The sequence below is a fragment of the Pleurodeles waltl genome, chromosome 8, assembly GCF_031143425.1.
Source record: "Pleurodeles waltl isolate 20211129_DDA chromosome 8, aPleWal1.hap1.20221129, whole genome shotgun sequence".
Taxonomy (NCBI): domain Eukaryota; kingdom Metazoa; phylum Chordata; class Amphibia; order Caudata; family Salamandridae; genus Pleurodeles; species Pleurodeles waltl.
This window is the reverse complement of record NC_090447.1, coordinates 1,139,816,073-1,139,835,387: the sequence shown is the minus strand read 5'-3', so window position 1 is coordinate 1,139,835,387 and position 19,315 is coordinate 1,139,816,073. Positions and strand designations below refer to the sequence as shown.

Below are 19,315 nucleotides of genomic sequence, written 5' to 3'. Positions count from 1 at the left end.
TCTCCTTTGTGCTGGAACCACTGCCTGCGGAGGCACCACTGAAGAGCCCTCATATGCCAGCGTGCGTGAGTGACCAACAGAATGCAAGAAGCAAACCGACCTAGCAGGCGTAAGACTTTGAGGACTGGAACTGCCACTCCATTCTGAAACATTGGAATCAGCGCCTGACTGTCCCGAACCCGCAACAATGATGTGTCCAATACTGCCCCTATGAACAGGAGGCGTTGAGAGGGCTCCAGGTGAGATTTTGGTACATTTACTGAAAAACCCAGATCGAACAACAACTGGGTTGTCATCCGCAGGTGAGACAACACAAGCTCTGGAGACTTGGCTTTGATCAACCAATCGTCCAGGTAGGGAAATACCTCTACTCCCTTCCTTCTGAGATGTGCTGCAACCACTGCCATCACCTTCGTAAAAACTCGAGGTGCTGAAGTAAGTCCAAACGGAAGGACCGCAAACTGGTAGTGTTGCCACCCCACCACAAACCGGAGATGCTTCCTGTGCAACTTGATTATCGGAATATGAAAGTACGCATCCTGCAAGTCGCCAGGCACCATCCAGTCTCCTTCGGTCAACGCCAATAGCACCTGTGCTAGGGTCAACATTTTGAATTTCTCCTGTTTGAGGAACAAATTCAAAATCCTCAAGTCCAGGATCGGTCTTAGACGACCGTCCGCTTTGGGAATCAGGAAATATCTTGAATAACACCCCTGACCCCTTTCCTGCACCGGCACCAACTCTATTTCGCCCTTTGATAACATGGCCAGAACTTCCTGTTGTAACAACAGAAGATGGTCTTCTGAACAAAATGAGGGACGGGGGGAAGGGAGGAGGGGACTCCTGAAAGGGGAGAGCATATCTTTTTTCCACAATCCTTAACACCCAAGAGTCCGTTGTTATCAACTCCCACTTGTTGAGAAAAAGACTCAGCGTTCCCCCTACAGGAGAGGTATGAACGATAAAGTGGGGAAAACTAGAGCTGCTTCTGCTGTTGTCCACCGGAGGAAAAGGATGATTATGAAGGCTGCTGGACTGCCCCTCTAGCTCTACCCTTACCCCGCCCTCTAAAGGAACGATAGGGCGGATTGGCAGGTTGTTGGGCTAAGTATTGGGACCTCCAAAAGGCAGAACCACGTGCAAACCCCCTGAATCTGCGAAAAGGTCTATAAGATGCAGCAGTGGTAGTCTGTAAGCCCAAAGACTTAGCTGTTTGCCAGACTGTCTTTAAACCTTTCAAGGGCAGAATCCGCCTTCTCTCCAAACAACTTTTCACCATTGAATGGCAGATCCAACAAGGTGGTTTGAACGTCTGAGGAAAACCCAGAGGACCTCAACCAGGCGTGCCTCCTAGTAGCCACAGATGTCCCCATGGCCCTGGCTACCAAATCAGTTGTGTCCAGGCCAGACTGTATAATCTGTTGTGCAGCCGCCTGCGCATCCAAAAAAAGAGACCCAAAGGACCTCTGTACCTCCTGCGGTAGATCTCTGACCATCTCCTTAGCAGAGTCCATAAGGGCGTGGACATACCTGCCCAGCACACAGGTAGAATTTGCAGTCTTGAGCACCATGCTTCAGGATGAAAAGATCTTCTTAGAAGACTGCTCCATCCTCTTGGACTCCCTATCAGTTGAAAATACAGGGAATTATCCAGGAGCAGACTTCGCGGAGCAAGACGCCTGGACTACTAAACTTTCAGGAGTCGGATGGCGTGACAGGAAACCCGGATCCCCAGGTGCGCCTCTATGCCTCCTCGCTATTGCCCTGTTCACTGCCGGAGTCGTAACCGGCTTCCTTCACAGATCCAAAATGGGCTCAGTCAACGCCTCATTGAAGGGCAGCAAAGGATCAGCACTGGACGTAGAAGGGTGCAACACCTCAGTCAGCAGGTTGGTTTTCACCACCGCTACAGACAAGGGTAAGTCTAGAAACTGTTGCTTTCCTGATCACCGTATGAAAGGATGCTGCCTCCTCTTTAAACTCCCCCGGAGATGCAATGTCCCACTCCGGGGAAGTATCCAGGCCACTTACAGACGCCAGACCTTGGTACTAATCACAAGGCCCAATCTCACCCTCTTCCAACTGCCTGTACTCTTCCAGAAGTCGTAAAGCCTTTCTTCGAGACCAAAGGCGTGTTTCCAAAGTCGGCGTCGATAACGAATCCACCGACTCCGAAGACTTCGAATCCCGGTAGGGTACAGGAAGAGATGGATGACTCCTAGCATCACCCGGCACCGGAACAGACTCCAATGACGTCTTCTGCGGAGTCGGCTGGCAGGAAGGCGATGGGGCCGGCCGGGAAGGAGACAGACATCGAATGACGCGGCGATGGCGTCGGCTGACGCGATGGTGGAGCCACAGACCCAGCTGGTGAAGATCTCCCACGAGGAGACAACCTCGGCGCCGATCCGACACCCTGAGCAGGGCAAAATGGCATAAATGGAGCCGCCTTATACGGCGCCGGAGAGCCCAAATCAAACACCAATGGCCCCGTGGGACCCACCGGTGCACCAGCAGGAGCCATGGACTGGAAAACGACATACATTGAATTAAAAAATGCAGCCGGATCCGCTCCTGGAGCCCGGAAAGCAGGATATTGATGAGTAGAGGACTGTCCTTGAACCTGCTGCACATCAGGCTCCTGTGACGCCGGTGAAAACTGAGGACTATGATGACACCTCAAAGACCGACGGCGCCGGAGATATCTCCGGACTCCTGGGCTGAGGCGTCACAGTAGGGCTCATCTCCCATGTATTTTGGCGTCGAGAAGACGGAGACCTCGACGTGCTCCGCTCAGACCGGCGGCGAGAGTCATGACGGCGTCGTGAATCATGGTGACGCCGCTTATGCTTCTTTGGTGAAACATGGGAGGAATCTCTCTTATGGCCCTTCTTCTTGGCTTTCGCCATGAAAAGCTTAGCCTCTCGCTCTTTTAGAGCCTTAGGGTTCATACTCTGGAACGACCTACACCCTTTGATGTGCTCAGAGCTAAGGCACCAGATACAATCCAAATGTGGATCGGTCACTAACATCCGACCTCCACATTCCCTACAGGGCTTAAAACCGGACTTCTTTGGAGGAGACATTGTAACCACCAAAAACGCAACCGTAATCAATGAGCCAGGAAGAAAAACCATTGGCGTCGAAAGCACGGAAAAAAGGAAAACTTACGTCAGCACGCCGACGATGACCTCTTATTGGCACAGTGACGTCAGACGGAGTCACGTGGAGCCGTGCCATTAGGACGTCCTCATCGACGTGGACAGCTGGGAAGAAGACTTTCCGTCGGATGCTGGCGCAAGGACGAATTCATAAGGTGAGGAATCCACAGGTAGTTGTATCCATCAGAAATGCTTGGTATAATGATGTGTCTCATCAGCTCAATTACACCTTATGTTTTATTTACAAGGATATGATCTTTTCAATAAATATTTTAAAATGCATTTTAGCACCTTTTCTTTGTGACTTCTTGGGAATGCAAATGTGACAAATGAAAGGGTTACTTCTGTTTCTACTATTTACTTGTGATTCAGAGGAGTATTGTTCAAAATTACCAACAACATCTATCACCCTGAAAGGTTACGGGTTTTAGATGTGGTACTGTGAGCTAGCCTAATAAACCAACATTTACTGATATAAGATGTTTTGTTGACCTTATACACAATCCTACTAAATTTGTAGAAACTATGTACCAGTATGGAGTTTCAATTAGTGGCCTAAATAGCAGGCCCTTTACCACCTCCTTCCTTTTCGGCTAGAAACCTGGGCATAATTTTGGATACTAGTAACACTGTCCAAGAACTCATCTGTAAAGATGTCTCATGTTTTTCAGTTCTTAAAGAAGGGACTACACCCATAATGTCTTGTCCTTGGCTATACGTGATATTGAGAGTAGATCACGGCAATTCCATTTTCCTTTGCTTGGCCCAAAAGCACTTGCAGATTACAGACCACATAAAATGCACCCACTCACCAGCCGCTTAGCTGAAAAAACTACCCTATTTCTTCTCAATGCATAAACTGCATTGGCTCCCAGTGAACAAAAGTTGCATGTTCCAAGTGGTTATTACTAATGTGGTTTCTATGCTTCTATAAACGGTATTTCTCAGATGTGCACCCACTCATGAACTGAGACCTACATCTACTGGCTATATTGTTCCCTCACATCGAGAAGGTTAACGAGGTGCTGCTCCATCCAAAGTCATGGCTGCTCACTGGAGTAAGCTTACACTGAATGTGTGCTCTATGTCACTTTACTTAGTTTGGAGAAAGTATCCGAAAAGCTAATCTCTTAACTTGGCCCTTGACAGTAACTGCTACCACATGACAGTATCAGGGAACTATTTTTTTGGGATGCAGCATACTCTACAAAATGTGCATTAACCGATATTTTTGTACAATAATGTTACTAGATAACCAACTTCAGTTTCAAATAGACAAATGGACTTGGGTGATTAAAGTCTTCCTTGCCTGAGTCAACAGATCAATAACTACAGATATAAGAGAATTAACATCTAAGTTCGAATAATAAAAAGGCAAGGACGTTTGCAGCTCAAAATTGCATTCTGATTACCATATTATAGTTTATTGTGCAAGGTATGGAATACAAAATTGCAACAACAACAAAAAGGTTGATTTGATAGCAGTTTTAAAGTCTGTGTATGCCATGCACCACGTTTCAATAGAAGTTCTGGTGAGTAATTTTCGGAATACAACATATTTTATGATAGGTAGGCTAGTTATTCACTAAACATGTACACAAGATTGAAGGTTGCAAAATATTAGGTTGCTCAAAATAAGTAATATTTATGGTTTGCAGACAGTCAAAAAGAGAAACGCATTAGAAAGTTAAGCATCCCTGACTGCAACTCACTTCTTATGTCTATGGTTGTTTTACTGTTCGAAGACAATGCATACATAAACAAGCATCTGTAATGTACTGGGTCTCTCATTTGTTCCACTTAGAGCTATTAGCGGTGTAAAGTCCTAACCGGACTTTTCTTGCCACATAATTAAAAATGAAAAGTAATATAGTTTTACATAAGCGAGCAGATTTAAAGCACCACACAATGATCATGAGTATGAAGAAGCACACAAATGGCAACAGAGGTTTGCTCGCAGTCAATCGTATCGGCAGTTATGCAATTATCTATGCAACAGGGTTGATGTCACGCAAGGCGCTTAACTACTGCACAGTGAGATCACCCTGTGTGGGAAAGAAAAAGTAATCCAGAAGCCATGCGAAGAGCATTGAGCCTCGTATGTTTTCAGTAGTTTAGCGGTGCTGTCGAGGCGGGCTAAACACCGGAAAAGGTATGGAAGCCTTTCACAAATGAAATCAAGCAAATTTTAAAAGGCAATTAATGAGTGTGACATAGGCGTGGTTAAAAGCCAACAGAGAGATTACAACAGGGGCCAGAGCGCTTGAGCGTTCAACCCTAAAAACACACTCCAGTTTGACTTATCAAAACTATATATATATATATATATATATATATATATATATATATATATATATATATATAAATAAAAGAAGAAAAAACCCACACACAATGTACAGTCACAAGAAATGTCGTATGGTTGAGGCTACAAAAGTTGATGAAAATTATCTTCTAAGCAACTTTCAAACATTACTTACTTGACTGGACAACAGCCTGCGTCTGTGCAGAAGTACCAGATGCTATGTTAGTCAGCGCCCATGCAGCTTCAAATTGCAATGAAGGGCTAATAAACAACAAACAATTAATTAAAATAACTGCATTTTAAAAGAATCTAGCATCAGCAACCACTAACTGCACAACAGACATTTTATTTTAAAATGTGCTGAGCAGAACATTAATTGAAAATATGCTGAACCTTCACTCCACTATATAGAAACTAGAGTAAAGAGTAACGTGCTATATCAAGCAATTAGACCGGAAATCTGACAAACAGAAATATTCTTCGGAGAAATGGAAATCTATTCCAGAACTGCTTCTGGGCAGTTTGTATTCACTAACTAGTAGGTCACACAAGAATCTATTAATAAAATAAAGGTTTCATAGTTAATGGATTAAAGGTTGTCTTTAACACTTGAATTGCTCACTCACCCAAGTCATAAATAATGCCTCGTTTCAAAACCAAAAGGTGGTTATTTTGTTACCCCCTGAGTTTAAAACTATCCATTCACAAGAAAAGCCTAAATAAAACTCACCAACAGCTTCATTTGAACGGACCTCGTAGAGGATTAGTGAGAAGCACAAAGATAACTAGGTAAAAAAAAAAATGTAATCTACAGTGCCCTGCACCAGAGGTTTCTGCCACTAATTCAAGATGTCATTGAAGCCATAGACAAAAAAACGGGGATGACACAAACCAAACAAATTCAGCACTGACAAGATGCCACTAGGCATGCATGAAGCCGAACTTGGAGGCTGGGAGCAAGGTTGTACTCAATGTCCGATTAGAATATCAGGTATAATGGATAGAAATTGTATCAGAGATAAAGCAAAGCGGGTGATGAGCCAATGGTGTATCACCCCCCAGCATGCTTCCCTCAACTTCTACCATATGCTGGAGTTTTATGTAGTCAACTGGGCATTTCCTGCATATATGGTGGGCCTGTGTGGTTATCCAAACCTTCCGAAAGAAGATTTTGGAACATATTAAACTAACTTTAGGGTATTCGACCCTAGCTGACCACTCCACATTATTCCTTGGGCTTTGACCAAATACTCTGGAGGGTATGGCACACACAGTCTGGAGACTGCTGTGCCACATGGGGATAGCAGCCAAGACGCTCACAACAATATTTTGGAAAAAGACCGAGGGCCTGGTAACTGCACTACGGTTCAATTGCCTACAGCACATACAGGCCAAGAATCACATCTCACAAACTCACATTCACTTAGAAGAAATTCCTCGCTATGAGCTTGTCACCAGATTTCCAACTCCCCCTTTGTGCCTCCCTGGGTTTAAATGTTATTTTTTTCTCTATTTTAATTTGCCTTGAGAGGGTGTGTGAAGTGTAACACTAGCCAATCAGCTGGGTTCAACATTTTGTCCTATCATTGAATTGATATAGCTGTATATTGTAAAGCAAATCATGCGCATATGTGTCTTGAATGAACATTTCCAATGAAAAGATTTGAAGTAGAAAGTGGCATACTAGATATGCATAGGTCAAGCAGCAGACTGTTAACCCGTCTATGGTTTTATACATTTACAGCTCCTTTCTAGTGAAGGTATACTGCCTTGCTTCATAAATCTACACTAGCAGACGGGTAACCACTTACACCTAACTACTACTTTGACCTAATCTTACATCGGCCCACCAAACCGTCACGAACATTTCATGACCTCTACCGACCCCAGAAGAAGTTCTTTAAAAAAAAAGTGTCAAAACTTACATATCCTTAAAAGAAGAAGAAACGTACAACCTGTTGTTTTAACAATAACATTGTAATTATGTATAGCAGTAATAATATTTTATGGCTATTACTGAGCACAAAATGTTGGAAGCCGCCAGGAGGAAAGCGACTGCTACAGGGTGAGAGAAAACTGCAGGGTGAGAGAAGGCCTAAAGCAGGCCTCGCGCTGAAGATAAGGCAACAGGAGAAGATCTTCATGAGAAAGAGACAGAACGGGTATTTGAAGTAAATAAGGACAAAATATAAAAGAGAAAGAGAATAGTCTTATTTTCATACCAGTGGGAAGAAACGGCGAAAACATCTAATTCCTTGGTGCTGTGGTTAAGAACGACTACATTAAACTATTTGAAGTTAACCGAGGTTCCAGCAGGCGGAGTGGTATCACCAACTGTGAGTAAAACCCACACATTTTTACTTCAAGAATGTCACGGTAAGGAAGGGAAAGGAGCACGCATCTGTCACATAAGGCCTTTCCAGTGGGCGCAGGGAGAGCCACTGGTATTTCCACCATATCAAGGTTTGAGCAAAGGTGGGCCAGGCTACCACTCAATTGCAACTGCATTAGGCGTTTAGCAATATGCGACTGTCTGGTTGTTTTCCCATCAGATTTAGAATCGCAACCACAACAAATTGACTTCTCGTAGCTACACACGGCAAGAAGATCAGCTTTCCTGGCGTGTTTATTCATTGAAATTGTATTTGTGCGCCAATCATAAATGTAGTATCACGAACATCAGAATGTAAATGATAAACAGCTGTTCACACCAGACACAGAACTGAGGATCAATCCACCTCTTTATTAACGTGGAATGTTGCTTATTTGGAGGAAATAATGAAATGTAATGGCATTTCTATAACGCTGAAGAAATAGAGCTGAGGGACAGTTCAGCGCGGTAAATAGTAAAAGACAGAAAATACGTTCAAGAAAGGATGAAATAGGTCAGAAAAAGGGACTAAATCTTAGAGAAAGGAAATAACTACGGAGGCGGCACCTGAGGCTGCAGTGAGCAGAACAGCAAACTCCTATTTAAAAAAAAAAACACACACCTGGGGCAAGTACTTTGTTCTTAATTTGTCTAAAAAGAAATTAACAATCACTATAACTTCCAGGCTATGAAGATGCATTAGGCACTGAAAGAGGCACGTATACAAACCATCCACTTCAGCCATAAATGCCCAGGTACTCATTACTCAAGTCAAAGCAAGGGCCGTAGGTTTTACTAATTTATGTCATGTCGTCTGTGCTGTACACATGCCCATCAAGGGTTAAAACTGCATTATTAGTTGAATAAAGGCGGGCATGGCCCGCCGACGATACAGATGGCCACTACGTGTCACTATTGTTTGTGCCCTCTATTTCAGCCTGGTGAGCCGTATGGAGCCACCAGGTGCCCCTTGAAATCTCAGGGTACGAACTGGAACTTGCGAGGAAGCGCTGACTGCCTAGAATCAGCACTATAAATTAGCGCAGCATGAGCTGAGGTGACTGCCCACCCACAACCCACCACACCCCCTTTGAGCAGTATATACGTTCTCACCCATATGCATCTGCTGTCTGACTTGGTACTTCCAACAAGCCCTATCAAGGGACCTGGGCAGTGCCAATACTGAGGGTCCTACTGGCAAACGTTACTTCTCGTACTGTCACAGTGGGACCATAGCCACTAAGAGACTTAAATGGCTCCAACTGAGTCCTAGAGGTGAGCCCGGGCAGAGAACAATGCAGTTCAATCATCACTGCTCTACTAAAGTCTCCGAGCTCTACCCCTGCCCTGGGTATATCTATGTCTACCATCTTCGGAAATCAGAGAGTGAAGTACACATCGGCTAGTGTTTGAAGGGATAGGTAGTTCACGGCTTTGGGCTCTTCAAACAGCACTATGTTGGCAGGATCCCCTCCAGGTGGAGTACAAGGAGGAGGACTGGGCAGAGCTCCTAGGGAACCTCGGCCGGGGTGCCCAGGAGGCCAGGATGAAATTCTGACTATTTAAAATCTTGGAGAGGGTGTAGTGGACGCCAGCAAGACTCAAGTTGGCAGGGATGCATATACTCTAAGATTGCCCAGACACCTGCACCTTCTGAGCAGAGGTGGTGTCTATGTTGAAAGAGGCAATGGACGAGCCTATTCTGTTGCACTGTCATCTGGTCCTGCCCCATGGCCCATGGCCTGGCAGACTCTCCCCAGATGCCCCATCATGACCGTAGGTTGCTAACCACCACCCTGACAGCAGCTAAGCTCTGCATCCTGAGTCACTGGTGTTCTCCACACTTGCAGACAAACGAGCAATGGCTGATAACTATGTACAAACCACCTCTTATGAGAGCATCATCTACAATATCCCAGGTAGGGCGGAGACATTTCTTCGTATCTGGTCTCCCTTCTTGAGGGTGGGTTGATGGTATGTGCCTGCACGCCACAAGGGGCATTAGTCCCAGCCTGCCCTGCCTCATTCCATCCCCCATACTCTCGCCGCTTGCTACCAGGCTGCCCCCTCCACCCTTAGTTCTTTCCTCCCACGGATTACCCTCCCCTCTTCTTCTTTCCCCTCTCCCTCCTCCCCTCCCCTAGCCTTCACCCCTCCTGCCAGACCTGCTCCCTACCCCCCCACCCCCCCCCTCCCACCGCCTCCCTATGGTTACCCCTGTCGCCCAGTCTCTCCCTCTCCATTCCTCTGGTTTCCCAAGCCCCACCGTACCCTGTCACCTCTATTCTTTTATCTATGTTGGACATAAACCTATGCTGCCCCCTTCCATTCCTGCCTTACTCCCACCTTATTTATGGATTTCTTTTTTGCATTTTGCTCCCGCTCAATCTAGCCATTACCTACTTGCCTAATTGAGTGCTTCCCTATAGAGCAATTGTATAGTCATTGAGGGTCATTATTGTACATTGTAGCTTTGACTCTTTGGATTGATGTAACACCATGTTTGGTATTAGTGGCAGTGCTCGCTCTTAATGCTTCAATAAAAAAATTACAACAAAAAAAGCACTATGAATAATTATTCAGCAACTGATGCACTCTTGATTCCTTTATTGCCTAGATATGACAAGGCTCGTGAGAAAAAAGTTCTTCTGTGTATGTACCTCAGAAAATATGTGGCACCAAATGAAGAAGGCAACAGATTTCATGCAATTGATATCCATCATAATCATCCACCGAGATTTTGACTCTGGAAGATAATGAATGCAATCTCAAACAGTGGGTGGGATAAACACTTTTAAAAACTGTCTAAAAAACAAATAAAAAAATGGAAATGCCAGATAAGAGGATGGTACGATTGTAAATGTTTGGAGACTTCTGTAAAATATCTGTGTAATCCTCCACCGATGTGCCAGATAACATCCTCCGTGATTTACTCAACTTTAAAAGTTGGGACGGCGCAGCAGCAGATGCATAAGGTGTAGACCGTCTGAGTGGTAAGCAGCATACAAAACACTGGGGCGCGTTGCAGTTTTCAATGCAGCAGACTGATGTAAAAAGTAAGATAAGTCGTGCTCTGAAACCAACTACTAATGTTGGAGGGTAACCGCCTTCTATTTCCTGGCCTGGTGCTCGGACACCTTCGCTAGGAAGAGGGCTCAGCTTGTAATAACAAAAGATTTTAATATTCTGAGGCTGCAAGCTTCTTTTGGTCGAGAAGTCATATTGGATTTGGACCGTCAAGGGGAAAGATACCGCTTCAATCAGGTGGAAGCTGTTAAAGCTTTTCTTGGTGGGTTGGAAGAGCCAGAGGGACGATCTCTGTGTTAACTTAGTGGCATATGGATCCAGGCTCATGGGTAGAGGACTGTTCTATCACCTAGTTCAAGGTGGTAGACAACAGAAATCCTCCATGGAGAAATGATCGGCAGGACTTCTACATATTTTTCTATTCTGGGTTTCACATGTAATGTGCTCGATAGTGTGTCTCTACGCTATCCCTGCCCTTAGTGCTGCTCACCAGAAGCTTTTGGAACTATGGTTGCAATGAAGATCTCGTTTGTACTTTAGTCCACATGTTAAAAAAGTGATTATGTATAGAGGATTGGTTCTTAGGATATGGTGGTGCATGTATGCTTTTCACACATAGCTGCGTTTATTGTTTTAAAAAAAAAACAGACATTGAAAAAAACTGAATAAAGCACTGAACTTCAACACTTGACGTTTACTTGCCCTTGTGGAGCTCCGTACACTGGGATAGGATAACGCTTTCCTGGAGGAGAATGTTATCTCTACTACCCGTTATGACCACCAAATCTATGTCGTTCATCTGCATTATGATTATGAATCAATTGAGCCACACTGGAGCAATCGCCCTTCTAAATAACCCTCACATACAGCAGACAAAAAAAAAAAAAAAAAATGATATTTCATTCTCGTGCAACTATTAAGCACAAATTAAGCAGCATTTCAAAACAAACGGGTAGCACAACAAAAACATACTTATCATCCACTTCTAGACACTTCACCAGGATGGGCAAAATCCCAGATTTTATTAGATCGTCGATGGGCGGATTGCGGTCACTTGATAATAACTTTCTGAAAGAAGAAAAAAAAAAAACGCTGTTTTTTTTTTCAAATCAAGAAAACTACGAAAAAGGCCTGCTTAGTTTGCGTTTGTTACCTTGCAGCCTGAACGGCACTCAGCTGGATGACGGGGTTATCACTGGTAGCATTCTGCAAAATTAAGTAAGAGTATGGCATTGTAGGTAATCTTCAACAATCATGTAAACAAATGTCACCAGCAGACGGTCATCGGAACCACTAAGCTCTCAAATCAACGAACTATGCCATTTCACTACAAGATAAATCTCTTCAAACATGCTCATTGCAAGAAGAGTTCTAAACTAGGGCTTCCTGACACCAAGTTAAGTACTGAGGGTTCACGAATTTCAAACCGCTCCTATGAATACGCGTTTGGAGAACTGTAAATAGTTTTAGCTCTTAAAGGAAATACAACGTACCTGTAATATAGCTTCTAGTGTAATGTTTTGCTTTAAAAGAAAAAAAAAAAAACATTGTTAGAAACAATTGGCAGGGGGAACACATTTTGCAAAATGTAATTATGTATTACCTAATATAGTATAAAGTGTCATTTTCAATATTCTTACCGCCTTGAAATCAGCATCAGCATCCGAGTCTTCTAAACTTTCTTCTTGGGGAACATTTCTTTTCTTTAATAGGTGCTCATCTCTTTTGTTCTAAAGTAAAAAAAAAAAAAAACACATTTTAAATCATTTTAGACTGATTTAAAGCTCACAATCCTCACTGCAGCGTATAAATCCTAGGCTTGGATTAGTAGGACATTTGTTTAAGAAAAAGTGTTGGGATCCATGTAAGACGCAGCATCGTGCTTTCTACTGGGCCTCAAGAAATATCTACAGTTGGTCGAGTTCTCAGAGTGCCCATCGATCTGAGGCCTGAACACCACACCACTCAACATGGAAACAGAGTAAAACTAATGTAGGCATAGTTTTGTCATTTGCAGGACATTCATAGTACAAAAATATGCTTCAGTCCACTAAGCTACACCACCCTAGGTTCCCCTGGGCCTCTTGTTTTCAGAAATGCAAAGAGTCGGGTGGGAAAGCAGGGTGTCAAAAAAATCCATAATGCCATGAGAATCTCAAATTTTGGTTAAAATCATGTCATCACATTTCTGTGACAAAGTTCTGGAATTTGCAGGAAACATTGAAGGCCTCTGTTGCAGGGTTCCTTCATTGCACCCAATTAAAAAATAAAACACGTGGGTGAGCCCATCGTCCACACCTCGGTCCAAAATCTCGAACGTGGAATGACCTCAAGTGTGGTTTTGTGAAAGGACTTGTTTAGGGATGGGGCAGCTGCCATATTTGAGCGTGGGGTCGAACCGGCACACATGGAAACCTACCAGGTGGCAAAAGACTATAATAACACAGAAGGAGGCAGCAGTAAAGGGGTGTGGGACAGTGTCAGGAAAACTCACTTGCCACTCCATTTACTTTAAAGGCATCTACCCCTGATTAGTCTAGTGCACTTTCTCATCCGGAACACCACCCTAGATAGGCAGCCTAGGGGGATAAGCCCTTTACTCTGCACCCAGTGAGAATTGTAAGACTGTCTGGGTTCCAGGGGTGGAAAGTGCAGTTAGATGCCACTTTATCAATATATCAATATCAAACTCGGAGATATATTACTGGTGCACCACTCCTCAATTTCAGTTTTAGTGATTATGCTCTAGCCGTGTTAGAACATATCCTTCCAAACCATACACAAACACACTGAATCTTCTCGTTCTATCAATAGTATGTACTCAAAGATGTTTTTGACACCTTTATTCAAGACAAATCCTATTTCATTAACATAAAACCTTTGTGTTACATGATCTAATACATAATATTCATATTAAAATTAACAAGATTTTTGAAAAACAGTTACAAACACAATTGCAATTTTTTTACACTGTTACACTAGAACTTGTTAATAAAACATACAAATCAACAATGCTCATTTAAAATTATTTATATAAAAAAATCCAAATATTTTTAAAAAGTGTTGACGCAGCGTTTCGGTGGTCTTTCCAATAATTCACCCCACCTTCTTTAGGACAATTAAAACTTTACGTAGAACAAATCATCAATTGTGTTATTGTGGCATAGATTTTGCACCTCATTCACTACCATCCATTTACCATATTTATTTGTTTCTAAAACATTAACTGTCATTTTTTTTTTTTCCTCCTTTTTTATAGGGCATTGCCTTTTTGGTTTAAAAATTCAGGGACCGTTTCCGGATGAAGCCTCTGGTCAATGTTTTTATAACACGGCAGTTCATTCCTTCTGTTTGTCTCCTTCGTGTCCCAGGTCTCTCATAGGATCCGTGGGATGGCGTTCTTGGATATCCGAGCAATGTGTACTAGCATTTCCCTTATTTTGCTACCTTTCTGCAGATTTACATACTGGGGCTGGCAGTAGTGGTAAGCAATAGTACAAGTGTTGGAATGCAATTTTGAGCCTGTGTAAACCTAATAACTTGCATGTTTTAGGGGTTTTCACCACTTCTTTAATCTTTTCCCATATTGAGAAAGGTTGGAAATTTACTCCTGAAAAGGGCAGAAGTAAACCTTCTCCTAGGATTGAGGAAAAAAGTATTGGAATTAATTTGAACTTGTACACGCTCAATACACTTTCACATGAGCAAAGCTACACATGCATATTTGTTCATACTAAAATGCAGTTCCTAAATATTTTCTAGGAGTACTATTTTCTGGCCTACTTCTATAAATTCTTGTTAATTCATGAAAGCTGTGAATATGCACTAAAGCAAGGACACATCATAGGTGCACTTTTGTGACTTTCTGAAAGAACTGGGCCCCTAATTAGGTCTGGCATTAACCAAGACCTTTTGTTTTTATTAAATTCTGTCTCTGGCCATCGGTCGGCTGGCTTCACTGTGACAGCATTCTGCTTTTTCACATGGTGCATATCAACACAAAGTTTTGTTAAGTGGCAGGAACTACTGTGGCAATCTGTGCTTTTTGAAACCAAAAAATATTTTTGTCAATGTTTGTTATAATGGTGAGGACCGAACAGTTCCCACACAGCATTTTACAAAAACCATGTCAAGACGAGACACGCATTGACAAAACCAAAAGGGGCTGACCACCAATAACAGACCTATTGGCTTTGCCAATGCTCGCTTCTTTTCATGTTTCCCATAATATGGTTGAAACTCGTTACATTGATTTTCCATTATGAATATTTTTTGGGGAAATACTAGCATGCATCAATGCATTTTACTAGAAATGTTGTCTAAAATTTAACTTGACTATTTAGGAAAAAGGTTTTTTTTCCAGTTGCCTTTTTTTGTGATAATTTTAGCTTGAAAGCATAAAATCAGCAACCTTGCTTTCAAGCTTCTTCAAATATCTGTATCTTATCAGAGACCATTCTGGGACCATTATACTATACACAGTGGTAAACATTGCAAACCTGTGTACCCATTTTTATGCTGGTCCCTCTGTCAGCAGTGTAGTCCAAGCTAACACATTTCCTTACAGCGCTCACCCTAATAATAAAAGCTTTGAGTTAATAAACCATAAATACAAGTTTGAACAGCATTAACAAATACACACAAATATTACCATAACTGCAGACAATGCCCTTCTTGATTCATAATGTGGTACTGTAAACTGGCAGCTAAATGATTTATGCTGTAGGGGGTTGAGCCTACGAATACTTGTTTTCCCTGACCCCAAACAAGGTGTCCTGGGTGTCGGGCCACAGGAATTCCACACACCTGTATTAGTAGCCTGACAGAAATCAGTATGGTTGATCAATTCTGCATTTTTTTTTATTTTTATGTCTACACAATAAATTGGCTTGAAACAAATCTGAAAATTAGTTGTAGCCCTCTTCGTATACTAAACCCAAATCTGAGAAGCCATAAGCAAGAAACAGCCATGCAAACAAAGCAGTACTGAAATGCCATAGGCTCAGTCATTTAATTAGGTCTCCAATGTCAAGCTGGTTAGACCCTGCTGAATCAACAACATCCAACACATTCACCACTTCCACAAAGACTTAAACGCCTATTGTATTTCTTTGCAGCCATTATACACCCTCCACTATGCAAATAAATCACATCTAGACACGTGTATTCTAATAGTGCTAGCCAGAGTGCAAAGTAGGCCAGTGGGACTAGCAAGATATTAAAGAAAAAAACATTACAAATGACTTGCAGATGTGCATGCAATGTGTGTTTGCAGTGCACACAGGTGGCTATTTTTAGGTTTGCAGTTGCAAATTACAACTCTATGTGGCTATCCAGCACTAACCTCACCACATCCCCCAAAAAGTCTTAAGTATCTAGCTATATTTCAATTCACAGGAACCAGCCTTATATGATCCACATCCGAAGTTTCTGTCCTCTCCCACAAAGTCTCACCCCTTACTCTTCTACAATTTATAATCTGAGCATTTAAAGGAAATCGCCCTATGACCAAAAGCAAGCTTATACAGTCCTTTCCAACTTTCAGACTTCCACAAAACCTACTGAACTAGAGAGGTACAGAACTCAAGATTAACTGAACTCAGTCCCTCTTAATATCTAAGAACCTTTCCTGATCAGTTCTTTTTATTATCTATCAAAGAACGACATTAATGGCCTGCTTTCATAATAGAAAGTCTCAGATTCTATTGCTAGATATGAAAATACAGTCGTCGTGAGTCACTCTGCTCCCAATTCTCAACACAACAGCTCTGTATCAAACCAGTGCAAGCTTATCTAAATCCCATTTTAGTCAGCTGACTAGTACACTCAGAGTCAGTTTATTTTTAAATTATTTATGGTCTGTTTGTTTCCCATGATTATTTTAGTTTACTTCACTACTGCCAAGATTGGGTCCGAGCACGACACGGAGAGCCAAGTCACCTGTCCTCACCAGCAATGTCCCTGATCGCCCAAGAGACACCCCACAGGTGAGACAGACCCCTTTGAAAGGACAGGGTGGGGGTGAAGTGCAGTTTGCAAGCAACAGATTGTAAACTGGACAGCCTTACATCTCATTTAGGCCATATGCAAAGTAGACTGTACAGATAGGACTTTCGCCTGGAAGGGGCTGAACAGGGTATCAATGTAACTTAAGAGGGCTGCACATCCAAGGGGGGGCCGAGTTTAAAAAAATAATAAAAAAAGGAAAAATGGAAAGAGGGGTGGGGGGGGGGGGGCATTGCGGGGGGGAGAAAGGAAAAAAAAAACCTCATGTCAAAATAAGAATTAAGACACGGAGCTCGGATCCTGCTGATGCAACGCTAGAGTGGCAAGCCTTTGCAGAAACTACCACTATTAGCTACATGAAAAAACATAAAACTTCGAAGTATTTGGGTTAACAGTCTTCTCCCCGATATTTAAGACTGAAAGAACCATAGGTCCTTGAGCCACTGCTCAATGCCAGCCCCCTTTTTGCCCAAACATCGTGAAACTTTTACATTTTAGAGATCACAATACTATCCTGCATTTAGCTAAAGAAAGAAGTGATATTCCACATCAGTATCTTTCTACTCAGATTTTGATCAGGTTGTGCAACAGGCCTAAATTCCAATATTCCATAATTTATTTGGCGAAGCAGAGTCAGATCAAAGGATAAGAGACCTATCACAACAAAAGATACTGGAAAAAGAAATCAGGAAAAAAAATTGATTAAGTGAGCTGCGAAAAAGGGAACACAAGAGAAGGAAACTGCCACAAGTGCCACCACAAAACTGAGTGATGACAGAATATATACTTGTTATTCTTTCTAGTGTTAAACGTTTAGCTCATTAGGTTACAAAAATATGGTCGATGGCCACCTTGTTAAATGGATAAACTCAGGTGGAGTCCAAAGGTACTATTGTGTGCAGACCCAATGTACACAGGTGCTAAATATGAGGGGTAATGACTACTCCCTTGCAGGAGTGTCTACAGCCTACTGCTCCATGAAGCATATTGCCAATATATGTTTTGGAACCGTGCTAGTTTCAGTTTTGCTATATACGTGGATGTATGCACTGATCAGGTTTGGAATCAATGAGGGTGGGGTGTCAGGTAACTTTTATTGGTCTGCGTTTGCCAAAATGTCTACCTTTGCAAATAAATACATCACAATACAAGTAGTACTGCGGGTTGCTATACAGGAGATGCACTTAAGGAAGCAAGATGTTAGTCAACACTGCATTCATTTTTAATATCTTTACATGGAATATGCGAAGGTTGAACGCCTTACATACAGTACATATTCTTGTGAAGTTGCCCTCATTTTTAGATGCTCTCCAAATGGGACACATTCTACAGGGGGAAGCTGATGGACCACCCAGTCATACTGATTAATACACATGGTGCAAGATAGATCAAAGTCAACTACAGATCATGCACCCATGTCCCTAGTCATTGAGATTATACTTGACTGAGCGTCAGTTGGTAGATGGCTGGACGGTCATGCACACAATATGTGAAGCACGTACAAGCACTTGTCTGCATTTTCCTGTGCTATTATGTGCAGGCATTCCAGCTAGATCATCAACACCAAGGAAGTGGCAATTTTTGATTGAAGCATTTTGAGATGTGTTATTTAAACAAGATATTTCCGCCACCATAACAGAATATTTGATAACATAGGCAGAGTACACACACAGGCCACAATGTAGTTTTCAGAAGATAATCCATATCTAAACGTGCAGGGGCACTCTGGTCCAATCAAGATTAGCTGGAAAAGCAGGACTGCAACATATTCTACCTGTAGAAATGTTTACTGGGGACACCGCAGGAAGGACAGATACTAGCAGATCTCACACTGGCCAGAGATTACCACAATTTAGCAAAGAAGGAGACAGCGGTCCTGGGGAAGGATAGTCAAGCTAGCAAATACGGAGAGGGTGAACACCAGGGTGCACCCTAGCCCGGTAGCTCAAAGGACATTATCAACATAAAAAGGTTATTGCGCTGCTGAGTGATCAGGGGCAGCAGGTTATGGACTGACTAGATGTGCTAGAGGACTTTACAACATATTATGGACAGTTATACACAGCACAGGAGACTTCTCGCCACTAGCACCCAGGGCAAAAAATTGAAAAGATAGTCTTGGCATGGCGAGAAGGGGAAGATAGGGAACTCCGGGGAAGCCCAATGAATTTAGAAAAAGGTGAAAACCACCAAAGATGGGTTTGCATCATGTGAATCACCAGGGTTGACTGCAGAGTTTTATATGGCTCATAGGGATCTACTGGTGCCTCATATGTTAGTGATGTATAGTGAAGTGTTGCAGTATGGCACTGAGCACAAGTCATGCTACGAGGTGTAACAGCTTTACCCAAACCTGGGAAAGCCCCACTAAGGACATTGCTAAATAGAGCACTGTCTCTATTGATCATCAATGCAAAAGGTACTGGTGTGGATTGTAGCAAACACATT

The 19,315-nt window shown here is 42.7% G+C and overlaps 1 protein-coding gene across 3 annotated transcripts in view; it reads right to left on the bottom strand.

Moving 5' to 3' along the window:
* KPNA3 (karyopherin subunit alpha 3) overlaps positions 1-19,315 on the bottom strand; it is a 542,591-nt gene that overhangs the window by 402,204 nt on the left and 121,072 nt on the right. For all 3 annotated transcript variants that reach the window (XM_069205359.1, XM_069205360.1, XM_069205361.1), the window contains exons 3-7: positions 12,502-12,591; positions 12,355-12,384; positions 12,015-12,067; positions 11,834-11,929; positions 5,639-5,724 (exon numbers count right to left, since the gene is read on the bottom strand). In XM_069205359.1, coding sequence (XP_069061460.1) covers positions 5,639-5,724; positions 11,834-11,929; positions 12,015-12,067; positions 12,355-12,384; positions 12,502-12,591 — 355 coding nt within the window. The remainder of the gene's footprint in view (positions 1-5,638; positions 5,725-11,833; positions 11,930-12,014; positions 12,068-12,354; positions 12,385-12,501; positions 12,592-19,315) is intronic.